At 37.5% G+C, this 21,882-nt stretch overlaps 1 protein-coding gene across 4 annotated transcripts in view; it reads left to right on the top strand.

Moving 5' to 3' along the window:
- The window catches only part of Pola1 (DNA polymerase alpha 1, catalytic subunit), a 308,468-nt gene that overhangs the window by 28,906 nt on the left and 257,680 nt on the right, over positions 1-21,882 (top strand). For 3 of the 4 annotated variants that reach the window (XM_070040689.1, XM_070040688.1, XM_070040690.1), the window contains exons 12-23: positions 925-1,041; positions 2,252-2,326; positions 3,204-3,342; positions 4,331-4,485; positions 7,390-7,474; positions 8,922-8,983; positions 10,676-10,765; positions 12,856-12,972; positions 16,138-16,313; positions 18,466-18,595; positions 19,076-19,195; positions 21,127-21,220. In XM_070040689.1, coding sequence (XP_069896790.1) covers positions 925-1,041; positions 2,252-2,326; positions 3,204-3,342; positions 4,331-4,485; positions 7,390-7,474; positions 8,922-8,983; positions 10,676-10,765; positions 12,856-12,972; positions 16,138-16,313; positions 18,466-18,595; positions 19,076-19,195; positions 21,127-21,220 — 1,360 coding nt within the window. The remainder of the gene's footprint in view (positions 1-924; positions 1,042-2,251; positions 2,327-3,203; positions 3,343-4,330; positions 4,486-7,389; positions 7,475-8,921; positions 8,984-10,675; positions 10,766-12,855; positions 12,973-16,137; positions 16,314-18,465; positions 18,596-19,075; positions 19,196-21,126; positions 21,221-21,882) is intronic. The other variant, XM_070040692.1, reaches the window with a different exon arrangement.

Below are 21,882 nucleotides of genomic sequence, written 5' to 3'. Positions count from 1 at the left end.
CTGGAGATGCATTTGTCTCAGTGTTCATGCTTCTACTACATACTCAGCAATGACATTCTTTTTTTTGTTGTTGTTGTTGGTCATGGAGCCTGAACTCTGGGCCTGGGCGCTGTTCCTGAGCTCTTAAGCTAAAGGCTACTACTCTACCACTTGTGCCATAGTGCCACTTCAGCTTTTTCTGCTTTATGTGGTGCTGAGGAATTAAACCTATGGCCTCTTGCATGCAAGGCAAGCACTCTACCACTAAGCCACCTTCCCAGCCCTCAGCAGTGACATTTTTTCCATGGCCATTTAACAAGAACAGTTCCATTTGCTTCCTTTCTAGAAAAGGCCATGAGATTCTTATCTCAGGGCATGGGTACTGTCCCTGAATTCTTTTTGCTCAAGGCTAGCGCTCTGCCACTTTGAGCCACAGCTCCACTTTCCTGTTTTCTGGTAGTTAATTAGAGATAAGAGTCTCACAGGGAATTTTCTGCCTGGGCTGGCTTTGAACCATAATCCTCAGATCTCAGCCTCCTGAGTAGCTAAGGTTACAGGTGTGAGCCGCTAGCGTTTGGCAGCTTCTACCCTTTTTATTAGGAGTTTTAACATCTCCAATCCTCTCAGTCCTAGCTCTATGTTTCTCCCAATCTGAATTGAACTGTAGAACTTCTTGGACAGGATTTATAATTTCCCATTTTATAGGATTGATTGCTTTTACCTCTGATTTGTCTTTATGATGCATTGGGAACACTAGGATGTTGAGTTTAGTACATTTTTTTTTTTTTTATTTTTTTTAGCTCTGTGTCTTTGAATTCATCTGTGAGATGCTATTAAGTGTTTAAATGGGTGAGGATGAACATTGATTTAGATCTGGGTTTCTGGTAGCTGAGAAGATCTTATGAACACTTTTTCTCCTTCATTCTCCTCTCCATGGGTGAACAGAGAATCGATCTAAATACAGGGAAAGAAACAGGAGCTCCAGTTACAATGAAGGATATTTATGATGAATTTGATGAGAGTATAGCAGCAAAATACAAGATTATGAAGTTCAAGTCCAAGGTTTGTATTTGAGGAAGAATTTTTTTCTCACCCTTTGTTTTTCTTTCCTGAATTGCAAATAGTTATTACATGTCTACTTTATGCAAAATGCTTTCAGCATAGCTATAATTCCTGGAATGGAAATCTCAGATGTTTGAATGTAATAACACTATGTTATATTTGTAAAATTAAGTTTTACTTATTTTTAAAATGCTTATGAAGTAATGGCCATGGATTTGAAAGGAAGATAATTCAAAGCAAATTAATTGCTTTTAGTGTTTCTAATATATTTACTGTTAGTCTGAAGTGGAGAAGAAACGATTCTTATTTTGTTTATATTAGTTCCTGTCAGTGTATTTGGAGTAGAAGGTTAAGTAACTTTTTACCTTGAGGAAATCTGGAATATGATGCTATTTCTGATAGAATGGATATCTTTTATTCATGTGATTATATATAATATATTATCTTGATTTTAATGTCTTTGGCCATAATTGCAGGGGTTGAAAGCCCACTCAGAATGCTGGTTGTTAATAGTGATTACCATAAAGGGAAAATTCAGTTGCTAAAGATACAATCTTAGTTATTTGAGCATTTTAGTTATGGCAAGCCACATCTTTAAAATTCCAATAGCAGTGTACAAAGCACTGTGTCTGATCCCCAGTAATGCAAACAAATGAACCACAAACAAAGCCAGATGATGTGGTTTAGTGGTAAAGATCATAGGTACTGGGGCCCAATTACTTGCACTTTAAATCTTACCTTGCTGGTTACTGGTATGTGACTGGACAAGTGCCCAAAGCTGAGAAATTTCTTTGTGTTGAGAAATAGGGCTTATAAGTTGTTGAAATTAAGAATTTATTGGATTAATTCATAATAAGTGATTAAAGACCCTTGATGCATAGCCAATACTCAGTCATATGAGCTATAATTACATTTCTTTTTTAGCAAATGAAATTCCTTAATATGAACTAGTAACAAATCTAATACAGTAAAATTGTAACTTCTCCTAAAATCATTTAGGAGAAGTTCTTTTAGCATTTTGTCACTAAGTATTTTTGTAGAAGTTGAAAGAGGAAAGGATGTCTTTCTGGTTTTACTTACCTTTGTGTTCTGTAAGGATACTCGATATGTGCATATTAAATACAGGAACATGTATTTGCATGTTTTATTGACCAGTTTAATGTTTGAAGCATTTTTTTCCTAATGAGTTTTAAAATATCTGCTTACCCAGACAGTGGAAAAGAATTATGCTTTTGAAATACCTGATGTTCCAGAAAAGTCTGACTACTTAGAAGTTAGATACTCGGTAAGTTAAACTAAAAAAAAAATTACTGGGTGTTGGCTTTTCAGCATTTTTCTGTTTTTGAACTTTCATCTGGCTTTCAATGAGAAGTATTTAAGGCTCCTTAAGCCCACAGTTCATTGAGGTAGACTTACAGAAATGAATAATTGAAATGGGTAAAATTAATTTAAGTACAAAGACTTCAGGTTATACTGCTTCTTTCTGTTTTTAAGTATGTATCTTTAAATGAATTGGAACAGCACAACAATTTGTCAAGTGGAATAAATGCTACATGATGGAGTTGGACATCATTAGTCTGTTGAAGTGTCTCTTGTGAGCAGTTGAAAGGTGAGAGAGGAGTGTCAGTAGCATCGCAATAGCGCTCCTCTTGCTCCTGTGGCAGGAAAGGTCATTGCAGTGGGGTGTTAATTAACTGGACTTTAACCTCTTTTTACCTCTGTTCTAGTGTTTGGATCCCATGATGTTGGAAAAGAGAAACTTTTAAGAAATGTTTTTGACAGTGGTGATGAAAGTACATGGAAGCATTGTCAATGAGTCTCACTCTATTGCTTTCCATTCTTCTAATGGAGTGCTACTTACTTGGCTATTCTTTATCAGTGAGGCATGCATGGCTCTGGACAGAAATTCTGTTTTTTGGGGGAGCTTCTTGTCCTATTTTTCTTCTAATGGGTATCATCAAGATGCATTATTTTGTCATTGTGAATTGTTTTTGTTTCCTACTGTGAATTGTTTTGGATTTCATTTGTGGCAAATTACATTTCATATATATCAAAGGGGTTTCTTCTACTTCATAGAGAGCCTTTTGTTTATTTCGAATATAGACTGAAAAATGTGAAGTAATAGTTTTAAACAAAAGAGCTTTTTGTTTTTCCTTTTTTAGGCGGAAATGCCGCAGCTTCCTCAGGATTTGAAAGGAGAAACGTTTTCTCATGTATTTGGAACTAACACATCCAGCTTGGAACTGTTCTTGATGAACAGAAAGATCAAAGGACCCTGTTGGCTTGAAGTAAAAAATCCACGTAAGGATAAATGCTAAGTAGATTGCTGGTAGATGATGTGGTTTCTTAAAGGGAAGTTAAAATTTGTTATGATTCCTCCAAATAATTGTTTATTTTTTATGGTACTGAAGTTTGAACTCAGCGCCTTGTGCTAGATTCAGCTTGCTTGCTCAGCTGCTGTTCTACCACTTGAGCCACATCTCTAGCCTGTTTTTTTTTTTTTTTTTTTTTTTTTACTGATTATTTTGGTGTTTCACAGATATTTCTTTGAATTGCAGTCCTCTAGATCTCAGCCTTGGCTGGGAATGTGGCTTAGTGGTAGAGTGCTTGCCTAGCATGCATGAAGCCCTGGGTTTGATTCCTTAGCACCATATGCACAGAAAAAGCCGGAGGTGGCACTGTGGCTCAAGTGGTAGAGTGCTAGACTTGAGCAAAAGAGCTCGGACAGTGCCCAGGCCCTGAGTTCAAGGCTCAGGACTAGCAAAGAAAAATAGATTTCAGCCTCCTGAGTAGCTAGTATTATATGTGTGAGCCATTCAGTGCCCTGCCATTATTTTGATTTTTTAAAAGCCTATATTAGGTCTTTTCTTTGGAATATTTTATAAAAGCTATGGACCTTTTTTTTTCTCCTAAGAAATCAAACACACATACAGATTGGCATACCACCCACTACATTTGTCTTATATTTAGTTAGATGTTATGTCATTAGAAGAGAGGATTTATGAATCTTTCTTTAAAATTTTTTATTTTATTTTATTGTAAAGATGCTGTACAGAGGGGTTACAGTTACATGAGTAAGGCAATGACTACATTTCTTGTCAACCATTGTTACCCCTTCCCTTGTTGTTGTCCCACTATCCCTTCCCTCCCCCACCTCCTACAGAAGAATCTTATGTTTAGTTAGATGTTATGTCATTCTTATTAGAAGACTATCTCAGTTAATCACAGATGTCATAATTATAGTACTTTTTCAGTAAGTATCTATTGATGTGTTGCATCTATTTTTCAGAGCTTTTGAATCAGCCAATCAGTTGGTGTAAATTTGAAGCAATGGCTTTGAAACCAGACTTGGTGAATGTAATTAAGGATGCTGGTCCTCCTCCGCTTGTAGTGATGTCTTTTAGCATGAAGACAATGCAGAATGTAAAGAACCATCAAAATGAGGTAAAGAAACTGTACAGATTTTGTATGTATGCCTTATGTACAATACTGGTCTGAACTTGTATAGCTAGTCTTCAAGACAATGTTGGTTTTGGAGGGGAAAGAATACTGATTCACTATCAAACTATTTTGGAGAATGAATTTAATTTGTCTTGTATTGCAATTTCAAATTGTTGAAATTAATTACGTACATATTTTTAAAATATATTTTTGTTTTTAAAGTGGACACAGAAAATAATATAGTAAACTTCCTATGCTTATCATACATGTTCATCTGCTATCAAGATTTTGTGAGATTTGGGCTGGGAAGGTGGTTCAGTGGAAGAGTGCTTGCCTTGCATGCATGAGGCCCTGGGTTCGATTCCTCAGCACCACATAAGCAGAAAAAGCCAGAAGTGGTGCTGTGGCTCAAGTGGTAGAGTGCTAGCCTTGAGCTGAAGAGCTGAGGGACAGCGCCCAGGCCCAGAGATCAGGCCCCATGACCGGCAAAAAAAAAAAAAAAAAAAAAAGATTTTGTGAGATTTATCTCCCTTCCCCTTCATTTGTCTTGAAGTATTTTAAAGCTGGTCTTGGGCATTGTATCATTTTAACTCTGTCTTCATGTACTTCTCAAAGCATGCACATTCCCCTCCCCTGTCTACCTCTCCCTCCCTCCCTCTCTCTCTTCCCCTTCCTTCTTTCCTTCCTTCCTTTTCATTCTGTTTGCACTTAGGGCCTTGGGCTTGTTAGAATGGCTCTCTACCACTTGAGCTACTCAAACCCTGTTTATTTTTTTGCTAGTGTGCCAGTGCTGGAGCTTCAACTTGGTGACTTATTGCCATTGCTTAGCTTCACTCTTACTTGGCTTTTTAGCTTACAGTTTATAATCTACCACTTAAGCCACCATGCCTCCAGTCTCTCAGATTTATTTGCCCAGACTGGCTTCATAATCCTCCAGGTCTCAGCTTCCTAAGTAGCTAGGATTTAGGTGTGAGCCACTGGTGCCCAGAGGTAATCCTAATTTTTACTGTTTTTTAAATTTTTTTGTGCCAGCCTGGCTGCTGTCCTTGAACTACTTTGTTCAAGGCTAGTGCTCTACTACTTGAGCAACAGCTCCACTTTTGACTTTTTAAATTGGAGATAAGACTCTCTTGACCTTTTCTGCCTGGACTGTCTTTGAATAAAGATCCTCAGATCTCAGCTTCCTTGGATGATAGGCATGAGCCACCAGTGCTTGGGTTCAATTTGCCAATTTTTTATGCTTATGTTTGGCTCACTGTGGTTAATGAGAACTTCTGTATGTTTGCTTCTAAGTTCTTTTTGTCACTGATCGTGGTCTTTTTTTTTTTTTTTTTTTTTTTTTTGTCGGTCGTGGGGCTTGAACTCTGGGCCTGGGCACTGTCCCTCAGCTCTTCAGCTCAAGGCGAGCGCTCTACCACTTGAGCTACAGCGCCACTTCCGGTTTTCTGGTGGTTTATTGGAGATAGGAGTCTCACAGTCTCTCCTGCCCGGGCTGGCTTTGAACTGCGATCCTCAGATCTCAGCCTCCTGAGTAGCTAGGATTACAGGCGTGAGCCACCAGCGCCCGGCAGATCGTGGTCTTTTTAAAGAGCATTTGTCAATCTTTTCACTTTTTATTTTCTATTTATTTTTTAAAATTTTATTTTATTGTTAAGATGCTGTACAGAGGGGTTATAGTTACATGAGTAAGGCAATGAGTACATTTCTTGTCAATTATTGTTACCCCTTTCCTTTTTTCTTGTTGTCCAACTATCCCTTCCCTCCCTCACCCCCAACATTCCTCCTTTTCACTTTTTAAAAACATTTATGTATTGAATTTAAGACCTTATCACTTAGCTACATCCCTAGCCCTTGGTTTTTTTTTTTTTTTTTTGCCGGGGGCGGGGGAGTGCTGAGGTTTGAACTCAGGATTTCAAGCTATCACTTGATCCATAGTGCCAGGCTTTTTTTTTTTTTTTTTTTTGCTGTCTAGTTTTATTTGAGATAGTGTCTTGTTTTTTCCTTTAGGCAGTTCTCCTATTTATGCTTCCTGCTATATCTGGGATGGCAGACATGTGCCACTGTGTCCATGAGAACTCTTAGCCTGTGCTGGTCTTGCCCTGTGGTTATTCTAATCTCCCCTCTCTTAAGTAACTGGGATTATAGATGTGAGCTGCTGGCTTCTGGCTCCCAGGCCTTGATCTTATAAATAATAGTTTATACAGTAGATGACTAGAGTTAATAAATTGTTTGTGAAAGGTTTAATTAGTGTTTAGTTAAAAGCAGCATCCATTCCTAGGGTCCAGAGTGAGGTTTCCACATATCATTTCCTAGTAAAGGAAATAGGGCTCTATGGAGAAGAGCAGAGAACAGAAAAATATCTAAGGTAAGTCTGGATCATCTTGTATCAGTAAATAAGGACCATATTAAAACTTACTGAAGACATTTTGATTGCCATGACTCAGGGATTGGGTGAATAGGTGGGGATGGTACTACTGGCATCTAGTGGATATAGTCTAAGATGCTGCTAAACATCCTGTAGTGCCCTAGACAGTCCCCATAGCAGAATTATTTGTCCAAAATGTCAATAGTGCTGAGATTGGAAAGCCCTGTTTCATATATTCATGGTGAAATAGTTTCAGGTAAAATGATACGTATGTCTGGGTTTTGCTTCAAAATGATCTGGGAGGAAGCAGGAAGTAGGTAGGGCTATAGATGAGATGGTAGTTGGAAGTGGGTGATGGATTTGTGGGAGTCAATTTTATTTGCTCTGCTTCTCTGTATTTTTAAACTTATTTAAATATTTTCATGGTAAAGTTAGAAGTATTCATATGGACTTAAATTTTTTTTATATTCTTGGTGGTTTTCGTGAGAATGCAGAATGTAATAGGTGTCTGGTGATTTTTTCCCCCCCTTCTTCCTTTGCAGATTATTGCTATAGCAGCTTTGGTCCATCACCATTTTGAATTAGACAAAGCACCCCCACAGCCGCCCTTTCAATCACACTTCTGTGGTATGTATTTTTTTAAGAGATGGTTTACTAATAGCTTGATTTGAATTTTTTATTTTTTTTCTCCAGCTGTTGGATCAGTAACTTGTTTCTCAAAAATTGTTTTCAAGAGTAGTTAGTGCATATTGTTAAAGAAGGTTGTTTTCAGCTGTGGAAACTAAGCTTTATTGGCCAAAGGTTTTTTTTTTTGTGTGTGTGTGTGATGAGGCAAGATGCCAAAAATAAATGTTTACCTATTTGTGAGGAGTTATCAAATCGGTAATATCAAATCGGAGTTGAGTTGTGCTATGCATAAAATGCAGTGGGTGAAAATCTGCATTTGTATTTTGATTCATTTTCTCAGGAGAATTCTGATGTATTTCATGTGAGAGCTTGGTCAGTTAAATACATTTCTTAACGAGAAGAGAGGGAATAACACTACTGATGTATTATGTTTCCTGGGATCTTTTCCAGTCCAGAATCAGATCTTAACTTGGGCAGCTTCTCTTGTCTCTTTTTTTGGGTGTTAAGAAAATGCTACTAGGAAACACACCAGAGGACTGTGTGAGGTATAATTACTCCTTAAATAGTTGAAACACATGGAAAAATGATAATAGCTGGATGAGCAGTCATAGTGCCTTTAATATGCATTTATTTACTTCCTCAGTGTATGTATTAATGTGTAAACAGCAATTATGTGAGGCAAAAAACTTTTGGTATAGTAAATGAAGCTTTGATCATCTTTAATTTTTTCCAACTTTGTAAAAATGGAACTGAATTCCTCATTTTATACTGAGTAAGCTTGTAATAGTGTTTGAATTTCTATGGGGGAAGATGATTATAATCTGCCATTCTAATTCCAGTGGATAACAAATGTTTTTAAAGCCGTTTTAATAGTTGTGTAGACATAGGGTTCTAGCTGTTCCTTTAAGGTTCAACAAAGTGACGAATGGAATTACTTGACCTTTTTTTTTTTTTTTTTAAACTTTTTTTTGTCTTTTCTTTTTTGTCACTGGGGATTGATCCCAGGATTTTGCACTTGTGAGGCAAGCACTTTACCACTGAACTATATCCGGCCCTACTTGACCTTTTATTTTTTTATTTTTATTTTTATTTTTTGTCGTGGGGCTTGAACTCTGGGCCTGGGCACTGTCCCCCAGCTCTTCAGCTCAAGGCGAGTGCTCTATCATTTGAGCCACAGCACCACTTTTGGTTTTCTGGTGGTTAATTGGAGATAAAACTCTCATGGATTTTCCTGCCGGGGTTGGCTTTGAACCAAGATCCTCAGATCTCAGCTTTCTGAGTAGCTAGGATTACAGGCATGAGCCACGGGAACCCAGCTTGACCTTCTTAATTATAGGAATTAGGGGAAATTTGACTTATATTTAATGTGGTTTTCATTTGGAGACATGTATATTACCTGAATTTGGACTAAGATGGATATTGGAATCTTTTTGTTTCCTTCTTACAGTTGTTTCTAAACCAAAGGACTGTATATTTCCATATGCTTTCAAAGAAGTCATTAATGAAAAGGTAAATAACTTTGTTTCTCTTAGATATGAGGATCTATTTGTCTGGAAAGAGGAGAATGGTATAGATTAGTAGGGACAGGTAGTTATGTATTTTATTAGGTGTCTTGTTTTAGATCAGAGTTTGGCATTAGCTCATTAAAATGTATTAGAAACCAAAACCTAGAAATATTATTTTAAAAGATTTACATGTTTTATCATCTGAAAATAATGGAATTGTACATTGTATTAGTACATGGGTAGACTTTAGATGGCTTACTGGAAGCTTTTACTGAATGAATGATCTTATGATTATTTTTGGAAGGTGTTGGGTGAGTTCAACCAAGTGAAGTTGGGAATACTATAGCTATTATAGGGCTATATAATATGGTCAGTGATCTCTAAACTTCTAGTGTGTTCCATGAAGAAATCATAAACCCTTATGAAAATATCAGAGAGAGTAGTACAATTTAGTGGGGTTTTCACAAAAGTTAATATATTCAGTGTCAAGAATTTCATTTTCAGCCAGGTTCAGTGGCTCATGTCTATAATTCTAGATCCTTGTGAGACTGAGATTTGGAGGATCGTTCAAGACCAATCTAGGGAAAAATTTAGAAGACCTCATCTCAATTACCAAAAAATGCTGAACACTAGGATATGCATCTGTCATCTTAGCAATTCAGGCAGCTTAAATAGGAGGATTGTGGCTCAGACCAGTCCAGGCAAAAAGCGAGACCCTATTTGGGGTGGGGGTGGGGCAAAAAAGAAAAAGAATCCAGCAAAAAGGGCTAGGAGCATGCTCAAACGATAGAGAGCTGCTGAGCAAGCATAAAGTTCTTGAGTTTAAACTCCAATACCAGAAAAAAAGACAAAGAATTTATTTTAGGAGATCCTCTGTTTTATACAACTAATTGTATTGAGAAAGTCATAGATTTATTTGTCAATGTCTTCCTATGACAAAGTTAACTGCTAGTAACCTTGTTAGGCTCCACTTACATTATTTTAAATTAGCATGAGAAGTTCAGTAGTTGGGGGCTACTATCAGGTTTAGGTTATCATTTGTGTCATGCCCTGAAGTACTTAGTCAAATAAAATTACAGGAAAATTCTTAGAGTCAAGCTGACATTTTTTAAAAACTGAGTTCATGTTACAAAACATAAGAGCCATCAACTTTCCTTTGAAGAGTTTTATAATATATTTTCTGAATATCTAATTTATATTTAGTAATCTAAATGGAAGCCTTTGTGTGAAGATAAATTTTATTTATTAAGGCACTTGCAGTTTCTTATTTATTGATTCTTACACCGCTATTTGAGATTAGTTTATACAGTTCTTGGGATTTCGTTGCCTGATAAATACAAAAACAGTGAAGCCTACCAGGGATTATATAGCAAAGTGGTATTTTTGAAAGGTACTCTGATTTATATGCTTTAAAATGTGTCCAATGCACAAATATGTCTCTGTGGAAGGACATTTCTGTTCTTAATGTTGCTTAGCACTTAAAATTTTGTGTTTTCACAGCATATTATTAGGATGAGCTCCTCAGAGACCTTGTGAAATTGTTATTATAATAATAAACAGAATCAGAAATTTCACTGCTGCATTTAGTTTTGAAATAGGCATTGCATTTAGCCCTAAGAAATCTTAGTCTGCTTGAACAAGAAGCAAAGGCATAGTACTTAAAAGAGTCAGTGACAAGTATGTTTCTATCTAACAGAATGTGAAGGTTGAGGTTGCTACAACAGAAAGAACATTGCTAGGTTTTTTCCTTGCAAAAGTTCACAAAATTGATCCTGATGTCATTGTGGTGAGTAGATGTTTGATCTGTGTTGTGGGGAAGCTCTTCATTTCTTAATTCTTTTCAGGGTGACTTCGTTGATCTAAATTATTGGCTGTTTACTTCTGAGGACTAAAGAATCTTTTCAGACCCTATGGACTGGTGGGAATTGTTGTATTTCCTGCTAATAGAAAGAGGAAAACATCTTAGCCCATTGTAATGTTTTTTTTTTTCTAATATAAAAGCATCCTCTGAATTATTATTATAGTGTATGATACTCCATTCATTTTACTGTTAGAAAGCAGCATATCAGTTAACAACTGCATAGACTGTTAGTATCTTCAGAATTTTTGGTTAGTAGCCTAGTTGTCTAGTGGTGATAGAAACTAATTCAAGTATTTTATGAGTGCAGTGGCTCTGTATGATACATTCTTTTGAGGGCTCAGGGTTAGAAATTTTTTTTTCCCCTTGACAATCTGGTATGTTTCCACTAGATAGTGTAAACTAATAATTCATTGAGATAGCATGATCCATTTCCTAGGAGTCATACAGTAACATTTTGCTCTTTTGCATCTTCTAGCCTCCCTTGTTTGTAGGCTTTTTTGATAGGTATCCTTTTGTCTTTTATTTGAATTAATGGATCTGTCAAGAGTTAGTTTGCTTTTTCAGAGCTAAGAGATTGTAAGTGCCTATATTTTAAATGTAGTATGAGTAATTTGGTTACATTGAAGCCTTACTGAAATGTTTGCCCTATAATTCAGGTTCATTTTTCCTGTTGGATCCCTTTTCTGTTGGTGGAAAGGCCTAAAAGTATGTGGATTGCTACAAATGTCTGCACCCACTTACTTCCCTTACATTATTTCAGGATCCATCTTTAAGACACCAAGGAGATTCTATTCATAGTTCTTTGGTTCAGCACCTTGCCTCTAATAACTGTATCTTGAACACCAAGGAGATGTCACAGAGCCCAGCTTAAGGGTATTAAAGCCATGTCTCTGTGTGTGAGAAACCCACATGTAAGATAGAAACCCTGGCATGGCTTGGATGCCTGATCTTGGATAATTTAGAAATGAAACTATGTCCATTGGGTCTTTTAATAGATAGTACTACTGTGTATATGTGTGTATGTTTGGGTGTATCTTTATATCTTGGCAGAGTACCTATAACATAGAATAAACTACCTTTAAATGTACAATTTATGTTAGTAACTACCTTTATAATGTTATGCAACTATTGCCACGTTTATACCATCACCATCTCCGTAACTGTTCCTCTTCTGAAAACTAAAACTCTGTACCTTTTAGTCCCTCTTTCTTTAGCCCCAGCAACCACGACTCTAATCTCCATCTGTGTGATTTTATCTATTCTAAGTGGTGGTATATATTTTTAATTGAACTTAGTAACAAAGTTATGTACTAATCTAATGTACTGCTCAGCAAATTTTGACTAAGCATGTCATGTGAATAATGTTATTCACAAGGAAAATGGAAATAATTATAGGAATGAAAACTCTGGTTACATTTTTTGAGTTATTTCTGTCCTGTATAGTTTTGTTCCCTGGTTTCAAGTTTCTTATTTGAACTGTTCACTGGTATTATATATTAAATTTTTGCTCATTAAAGATCTAAATCAATAGTATTGGAACTCAGTTTTCACAGTTGAAACAACATGCGCTTCCTGAGTTTTCTAAGAAGTCTTATATGAAGTGATATATCTATCACACAGGCAGGTTTTCTGTTCTCAGGGAAGCAAAATGAAATTGTTTGAAGAGCATTTACTGATATGGAAAAGGTATGGGGCATTAAAATTTGCATTTGCCTCCGACATTATGAGGCATGAACTGCAAATTAAAAGACATCATATGAACCTTGTCTCAATTAGTATGAAATAAAGTTTATTCCAGCAATCTGTTTAGCAGCCTTGTTAATGTCAAAGCTAATGAATGCTGCTGATGAATAAATTCCTGAAGAAGAAAGGACCCCCAATCGGAGGTAGGCTCGTGATGTCTTCAATTAGAGACCAGGAAAAGAAAGGGCAAAGAAATCCTGTGCATTTGAAGATAAACTCTTCTAATTTGCATTTGTTCTAATATTACTGGCTGCCTTCTTTTTTCTAACTAGGGTCATAATATTTATGGGTTTGAACTGGAAGTGCTCCTGCAGAGAATTAATGTGTGCAAAGTTCCTCACTGGTCCAAGATCAGTCGGCTGAAACGATCCAGTATGCCAAAGCTTGGGGTAATAATTTTGAAAAATCATTTTATTTTGTTAAATTTATTTTGTCAAACTAGGGACTTGGGCGCTGTCCCTGAGCCTCTTTGTTTTCAAGGCTTGTGTTCTACCACAGCACTAATTCCAGCTTTTTCTGAGTAGTTTATTGAGGTAAGAAGCCCACAGCAGACTTTCTTGCCTGGTTTGGATTTGAACTGCGATCCTCAGATCTCAGCTTCCTGATGAGCTAGGATTTCAGGCGTGAGCTGGCTTAGATTGGCTTTTAAAAATATGTGATAGCTACCATAGAACACTATATTTTTGAAATAGGATTTCTTTATCTTGTTACAGGATATGCCATAAAATAGTAACAACCCGAACAAGCAAACAAACACTTAAAGAACATTTGATACTATTTGTACTGTTGGTTCCTACCTCCTATTTGGATAATTGATAATGAAAGAGAAAAGATGATGTATTTACTCTTTTTTTCTTTTTCTTTTTCTTTTTTTTAAAATTATTTATTTATTTATATTTTTTTGGGTCCGGTTGTGGGGCCTGAACTCTGGGCCTGGGCACTGTCCCTCAGCTCTTCAGCTCAAGGCTAGCGCTCTACCACTTGAGCCACAGTGCCATTTCCGGCTTTTTTCTTTTTGCGTATGTGGTGCTGAGGAATCGAACCCAGGGCCTTATGCATGCAAAGCAAGCACTCTACCACTGAGCCACCTTCCCAGCACCCCTTTTTTTCTTATATAAACTATTATAGTATAACAATCATGTTGATTAATGAAAAAAATTGAACTCACAAACATGAACAGAATTAGAAGTCTATCATTTTATTTAGTTCTATTTTTTATTTTTATTTTTGTCAGTTGTGAGGCTTGAATCAGGGCCTGGATGCTGTCCCTCAGCTCTCTTTCTCAAGGCTAGCACTCTACCACTTTGATCCACAGCTCCACTTCTGGTTTTTGAGTGGTTAATGGGAGATAAGAATCTCATGGAGACTTTTATGCCTGGACTGGCTTTGAACTGTGATCCTCAGAGTAGCTAGGATTACAAGTGTAAGCCACTGGCACCTGGCTAAGTCTATCATTTTATAACTTAATAAAATATTTAGAGGTTCGTCAACTCTCATTCATTCATTTTATTTTTTTTACTCCTCCTTCCCCATAGTGCTATTATAACTTTGGCACTAAACTTAGCTTCCTTTTTTTTTTTTTTTTTTTTTTTTTTTCGGTCGTGGGGCTTGAACTCTAGGCCTGGGCATTGTCCCTTAGCTCTTCAGCTCAAGGCGAGCGCTCTACCACTTGAGCTACAGCGCCACTTCCGGTTTTCTGGTGGTTTTATTGGAGATAGGAGTCTCACGGTCTCTCCTGCCCGGGCTGAACCGCGATCCTCAGATCTCAGCCTCCTGAGTAGCTAGGATTACAGGCATGAGCCACCAGCGCCCGGCGAAACTTAGCTTCCTTTGAATGCAGTATTTTATTTGTAAAAGCCATGGGTAGTTTCTTTTTTCTTTTTTTGTGTTGATCCTGGTTTTCTTTTTCCTCAAGGCTAGTGCTCTCCACTTGAGTGATAGCTCCACTTTCAGCTTTTTGGTGGTCAATTGGAGATAAGAGTCTCAAGTCTTTCTTGAGCTGGCTTTGAACTGTGATCCTCATAGCTGAGCCTTGTGAGTAGTTCGGATTAAAGGTGTGAGCTACCAGTACCTGGTCCATTGGTAGTTTTTTAAATTAACAATTAATCTTGGAATAGTAAACAAAGATAGAATGCCATTTTAGCTTCTCTTTGGCATTTCTAAAGTGATAGTCCTCAGGACAGGGCTGGAGGCTTCAGAAGTCACTATTACTCAGAAGAAGATGGAATGAATGCAAAGGAGCTATGAGACACCAATGAAGCCTGGTGCCAGCAACTCAGGCCTGTAATCCTAGCTACTCAGAAGACTGAGATTCAAAGTACTGTGGTTTGGATCCAACCCAGGCAGAAAAGTCTGTGAGATTTCACCTCCAAAATAATCAGCAAAAACCTAGATTGGAGATGTGAATTAAATGGTAGAGCACCAGCTGAGTGAGCAAGCATGGTGAGTCAGTGTGAGGTTCTCAGTTCAAGCCCCATGAACTTTTCTTTTTCTTTTGGCAGTATTAGAACTTAAAGTCAGGGCCTTACACTTGCTTGACAGCACGCTACCACTTGAGCCATTCTTCAAGTGAATTTAGTTTGATCATTGTTGGAGCTATTGTTCTTGCTTTTCTTGTTCCTATTTTTATGGTAGGCCTGTAGTTACTAGCACTTCATTCAAATACTTTGTTTTTTTCTTTGTAAGGCCTACCCTGATCGCTCTATTTAAAATGCAGTCCATTCGAAGTCCTTTTCCATCTCACCCTGCTTTATTTTCCTTCTTTGTCATCTGCATATTACCTCCTAAAGCTGTAAAATTTCTTTTTTTTTGGGGGGGGGGTCCGGTCGAGGGGCCTGAACTCTGGGCCTTGGCACTTTCCCACAGCTCTTCAGCTCAAGGCTAGCACTCTACCACTTGAGCCACAGTGCCACTTCTGGCTTTTTTCTTTTTGCTTATGTGGTGCTGAGGAATCAAACCCAGGGCCTCAGGCATGCAAGGCAAGCGCTCTACCACTGAGCCACCTACCCAGCCCAAGCTGCAAAATTTCTTGTGTTTGCTGGTTTTCTTTTTTTGTGTTACTGGGGTTTGAACTTAGGGCCTTGCATTGGTGATAAGCAGGTCTATGCTTGCTTGCTTATTGATTGCTTGCCAGTCCTGGGGCTTGAACTCAGGGCCTGGGCACTGTCCCTGAGCTTCTTTTGCTCAAGGGTAGCACTCTACCATTTAAGCCACAGCACCCCTTCTGGCCTTTTATGTTTATATGGTACTGAGGAATCAGGGCTTCTTGCATGCGAGGCAAGCACTCTACTACTAGGCCACATTTCCAGTCCTATGCTGTTTTTGTTTTTTTATTACAATAAAAAACCAAATCGAATCTTTTCTGTTTTGCTCACTACTATATCCAGAGTGCCTAGAACAATATCTGATATATAGTAAGTGTTCAAAAATATTTGACTGGTAAATGGAAGAAGGGTTTCTTCATTATCCTTTTAGGGTCAGCTTTAAAATAGGTTAGAATGGAATGTTCTCAGTATCAGCCCTTTCATGGGATTTGCCTTTTCTCTGTCTTGTAGAGCCGGAGTGGATTTGGTGAAAGAAATGCTACCTGTGGCCGAATGATTTGTGATGTGGAAATTTCAGCCAAGGAATTGATTCACTGTAAAAGCTACCATTTAACAGACCTGGTTCAACAGATTCTGAAAACAGAAAGGGTTGTAATTCCAATGGAGAATGTACGGAATATGTACAGGTATGATCCTGGATTCCTCAGAATTCATCAGAATATTGCCAGCTCAACTTCTTTTGAAATTTTCTTCTGCTGTACTTATTTTTTTTTGATATATTTTTATTATCTTTTTTTTTTTTTTTTTTTTTTTTTTTTTTTTTTTTTTTGGTCGGTTGTGGGGCCTGAACTCTGGGCCTGGGTGCTGTCCCTCAGTTCTTCAGCTCAAGGCTAGGGGCTCTACCACTTGAGCCACAGCTCCACTTTGTTTTTTTCTGCTTATGTGGTGCTGAGGAATCGAACCCAGGGCCTCATGCATGCAAGGCAAGCGCTCTACCACTGAGCCACCTTCCCAGGCCCTATTTTTATTATCTTTAAGTAGTTGTATTATTGACTTTCTAAATATATGTGGCTTTGACCACTTCTGTATCTCTTTCCCCTGGATTACTGGATATCTTTATTCATTTTTTGTTGATAATAAACACAACAACATATACTGGATAAATTAGAAAGGAGGTTTGTTTTGGCTTACAATTTCCGACATCTGGGATTTAGAGGCACAATTAGTGGTGATCTTTGCTGTAAGCATCTGAGATAGTATTGGGCATCATGTGATATGAGGCACAGAGCACATGTGTATATATTCTGGTCTCTTACTAGAAAGCCAATAGTATTCAATCATGAGATATCAATTAATTATTGATACTGGGGTTTGAGCACAGAGCCTTGTGCTTACTAGACAGGCACTCTACCATTTGAACCATGCCCTCATCCTTTTTGCTTTAATTTTTTCAGTTAGGGTCGTAAGGTTTTGCCTGGGCTCCAGCCTTAGACTGTAGTCCCCCACTTATGCCTCCATCCTAACTGGGATTACAGGGAGATGCTACCACTCCTTTGTGTCCCATCTGTAAATATGCTACTATTTCTGCTTCTACTCTTGTAGTAATAAAATAATGAGGATTAAACTCCATCATGAGTTTCACAAGGAACAAGTCATATTCTTATATACTAATATTTTGCTTTTGCCCTTGTCCCCTTGTGATTTGTTTTTTTGGGAGTATTGCAGTTTGAGCTCAGGGCCCCATAGGTAGAGACTCTGTGACCTAAGCCACACCTCCATCCCGTTAGTTATTTTTAGGTAAGGTCTTGCATTAGGACCCAGGCTATCCACAGATTGCAACCCTTCAACCTACAGTCTCCCATGTAGCTGAGACCATAGACACAAACCACCGTGCCTGGCTTTTTGATTGAAATGGAGTCTTGAAACATTTTTTTGCCTAGGATGGCCTTAAAAGTGAAATCCCCTCAGTTTCTACCTCCTGAGTTGCTGGGATTACAGGCATGAGCCACTGGTGTTCAGCTATTGTAGTCTATTTTAAATTCAGGACCAGTTATCCCACTAAAATTAAATCTGTTCAAAATCTCCCAGTGACTATTTCAAAGTTAAAAAAATAGGGTCCTTGTTTTGGCCTATGTGGTCCTATACAAAGTTTCTCTATGCTGTTAACCATGTCCTAATTTCCTACTGTTCTTTACAGCTTTTTGTCTTCTTCAGCCATACTGATTTCCTTCTGGGTTCTGGAACAGTATACCAGATCTGTACCTGACTTGGGGCCTTTGAATATGCTGTTATCTGCCTGGAATGTATTTTTCTCACATACTCATCCACAAGCTTGGTCCTTTACCTCTTCTAGGTCTTTGTTGTCAGTAAAGTTTTCCAGTTTCCTACATAAAGGTGCAGTGTCAGTTCTTGATACAAAATACTATACATTTAACTTCTTTTTTTTTTAAACTCTGTCTTCCCCATAGGGACATAAGCTCCACAAGGACAGGATATTTCAGTTGTAGTCGTAGCAGCCAGTGCTTGACATTAAGTAGGCATGCAGTATATATTTGACAGCATGAATGAAAAGACTTAGGCAGTTTCAAGGTTGTAGTTAACACATAATTTCACTTTATGGATTTTTTTGTGTGTTTCAGAGAAGGGCACAGGGATCAGTGGTATGAATGCATTCCTAATTACATACCAACCTTGTTTTAAATTGCTTCCAAAGCCAAGGTGCTGTAGCTCTACAGTTACTTACACCAAAAATTCTTTGTAATATTTTATGAAGTTCTGATTATAGTCATTGTTTCTTTTAATTACTTGATTCTGTTTCATTCTTACTTTTCTGTACAGTGAATCTTCTCATCTGTTGTACCTGTTGGAACACACCTGGAAAGATGCCAGGTTCATTTTGCAGATCATGTGTGAGCTAAATGTTCTTCCATTAGCATTGCAGATCACTAACATCGCTGGGAACATTATGGTAAATTTAACTTAGAAATGGGGAAAAAGCATTTCCTGTTGGATTCAGTGTTTGCTTGGGGTAGTTGTTATATGATAATGAGACTAAATGCATGGTTATAAAATGAGTAACTTGGTTCTGAAAGCTGGACTTCTTTTGTAAAAAGAACAACTAGTTGGGGAAAGGGAGGAATGCCAGGTGCAGTGTTTTGAATTTGGGTGAATATAAAGATCATCTCTCTTAACATCCGGAAGTGTGTATTTGGTGGATGGTCCATTGGGAAGTAAGGAAATAGCCAAGCTGTTGATATTTTAAGCCCTCTTTGTCTCCCTTAACTATAATGCTTAAGGAACATGTTAGAAATAATTTAGCAAAATGAAGCCTTTCTTACTAGGAGTGGTTTTAAAGGTGGTACCATGGTTAAATTAACTGACTCAGAACTGTTTTTGTTTATTATGATTTCATGCTCAAATTTTTAAACAAAGAAATTCTGTTTAATAGTCTAGGACACTGATGGGTGGACGATCTGAGCGAAATGAATTCTTGTTGCTTCATGCATTTTATGAAAACAACTATATTGTGCCTGACAAGCAGAATTTCAGAAAACCTCAGCAAAAACTGGTGGGTCAAAAATTGCATGGTATTTTGCCTTTTCCTATTCTTTTTTTAATTACCTAAATGCCTTTTTTTTCTGTGATAACATCTGTTTCCAAGATATTCAACCCCTATATACTATAAGCCATGCCAGGTTTGTTCCATTGTGCTTGTATGGCTGTTTTCTTGTTGTTTTTTTTTTCTGCCCCTTCAGGACAGGCAAAAATTATTTGTGAAACATGCTATTCTTTGAGGGTGTCATTAGACCTCTCTGACAGATGACTGATACAGACAGTGCTTTCACACATAAGCCCAAGGGTAAACCTTTCATTTCCTTAAATCTAGGACTCTTTATTCATTCTTTTTTTTTTTTTCTTGGTGATTAGAGCTTGAACTCAAGTTCTTGGCACTGTCCCTTAGCTTTTTTGCTCAAAGCTGGTGTTCTACCATTTAAGCCACAGCTTTACTTCTGCCCTTTTGGTGTTTAGTTGGAGATAAGCTTCCCATGGACTTTTCTTGTCTGACCTGGCTTTGAACTAAGACCTTCAGATTGAGCAGCTAGGATTATAGGCATGAGGTACTGGTGCCTTGGCTAGAAGCCTTTATTTTTGTGCTACATTTTTCTGTACATGTTGAATATATCTGATCTAAAATGCTTGGATTAGAAGTGTGTCAAATTTAAGATTTTTGGATTGTGAGATATATGCATATATCTAATGAAGAATCTTGGGTGTGGATGCAAGTCTGAACATGAAATTTATTTATGTTTCACATATACCTTATACATAGAGCTTGAATGTCATTTTACACAATATTTTTAAGTCATCAGTCATAAGAGGATCAAGTGTGGATTTTCCGGTTTATATTGTAATACTGAAAAAAATTCCAAATTTTAAAGCATTTCACACTTCAGATTGGGGACACTCAGTTCGTATGATTATGATCTCCACAGTAAGATCTCTGGAGTGGCTTTCCTGACATTGGATTATAGTTCCTGTTTTTATTAGCTTTAGTAGTAATTAATTCAGGGTAAGAATGGAATGTTAAAGTCCAGCTTATATTTTGAGATAGGATCTTCCTAACCTTTTCTTCTGGATTGGTCTCGATCTGCAGTCCTCCTACTCTTAGCCTCTTGCAAAGCTGGCACCACACATGTAGACCACTATTGCCTGACTTATTTGTTGAGATGAGGTCTTGCTTTTTACCCAGGCTTGTCTTGAAATATGATTATCCTGGTGATTTCTGCTTCCTGAGTAGCAGGAACTGCAGGAATGAGCCACTGGCCAGCTCTGAGAATGATGAATTTAAGTGTTCCTTTATAATCTAAAAATTTGTATAATACAAAATTAGTATTTTAATAGCTATTGATTTCACATCTAAAGTTTTTGGGTGGTACTGGGGTTTGAACTCAGGGCCTTGTGTTGGTTAGACAAGTGTTCTGTCACTTGGGCCATACCTCTACCCTTTTTGCTGGGTTTTTACTTTTAGTGGTTTCTTGCTTTTTGCCCAGCTAGCCTGGATCACGACTCTACTATTTATGCTTCTGACATACCTGGAAGGACGTGTGTACCATCATGCTCAGCTTTTTATGGGTTGAGAAATATTCTTGTGAACTTTTTGCCTGGGCTAGCTCTGACTCATGGTCCTTCTAGTTTCAGTCTCCCAAGTAGCTAGGATTTACAGAAATGTTTAAAAATAGAATTTGCATATTGTTAACTCAGAGTTAGGTATTTGTTTAGAAAACTATCATATGTGAACATTCATTTATGAATGACCATACACTAATACTTTCCTCACAGGTAGGTCTAACAAAAATTATTTACTTTGAGCACAAAATACTAAAAGTAAATAATTTTTGTGAAATGTGAGTATTGCAGTTGGAAAAGAGGGAATGATAAAACTTCTTAATCAGTTAACTAGTTGCTGGCCAGTGAAGTTATCTTTCCATTTGATATTAGGGAGATGAAGATGAAGAATTTGATGGAGATACTCATAAGAAAGGACGTAAGAAAGCAGCTTATGCTGGTGGCTTGGTTTTGGACCCCAAAGTTGGTAAGGCTGGACAGCAGATTGGTTTGTCCTGATATTAAGAAATCTCATCATACAGAGCTAGGATTAGAAACTAGAAGACTGGGATTATATCATGGAGGTCATTAAATAAGTCTCACAAAGGTCTTATTTTTATCTTTTATGAACATGAAATTCCTAACTTGAAATTAACGTGAATTTTTTTTTGTTGGTCATAGGGCTTGAATTCAGGACCTGCATGATGTCCCTGAGCTTTTTTGCTCAAGGCTAGTTATCTTCCACTTCCAGTTTTTAGGTGGTTTATTGGAGATAGTCTTACAGACTTTCCTGCTTGTGCTGGCTTCAAACTGTAGTCCTTAGATCTCAGCCTCTTGGGTAGTTAGGATTACAGGTGTGAGCCACCGGCACCCAGCAATGCGAATATTTTTCACTGTGCTATAGTTGTATTCATGGACAGTAAAATATAAATTTTCTATAATTTTTTTTTATAATTTGAAATACTTTTCTTATTTTATCTAAAGATGAAAAAACTCTTAAGCTTATGTGAGTAATATTGAAACAGGTGGTAGGTTATATTTTAGTCTTCACACAGTTTGCCAGTCCCTCTTGGTTCTGTGGTAGCAGCATGTCTACCTCTGCCTTCTTCCCTTATTCTGGGTGGGCTGTGCTTCTGCCCCAGGCACCAG

This window comes from Dipodomys merriami, unplaced genomic scaffold, assembly GCF_024711535.1.
Source record: "Dipodomys merriami isolate MVZ:Mamm:240054 unplaced genomic scaffold, mDipMer1.0.p SCAF_3, whole genome shotgun sequence".
Taxonomy (NCBI): domain Eukaryota; kingdom Metazoa; phylum Chordata; class Mammalia; order Rodentia; family Heteromyidae; genus Dipodomys; species Dipodomys merriami.
Note: the sequence above shows the minus strand (reverse complement) of the source record. Positions and strands in the feature narration are given on the sequence as shown.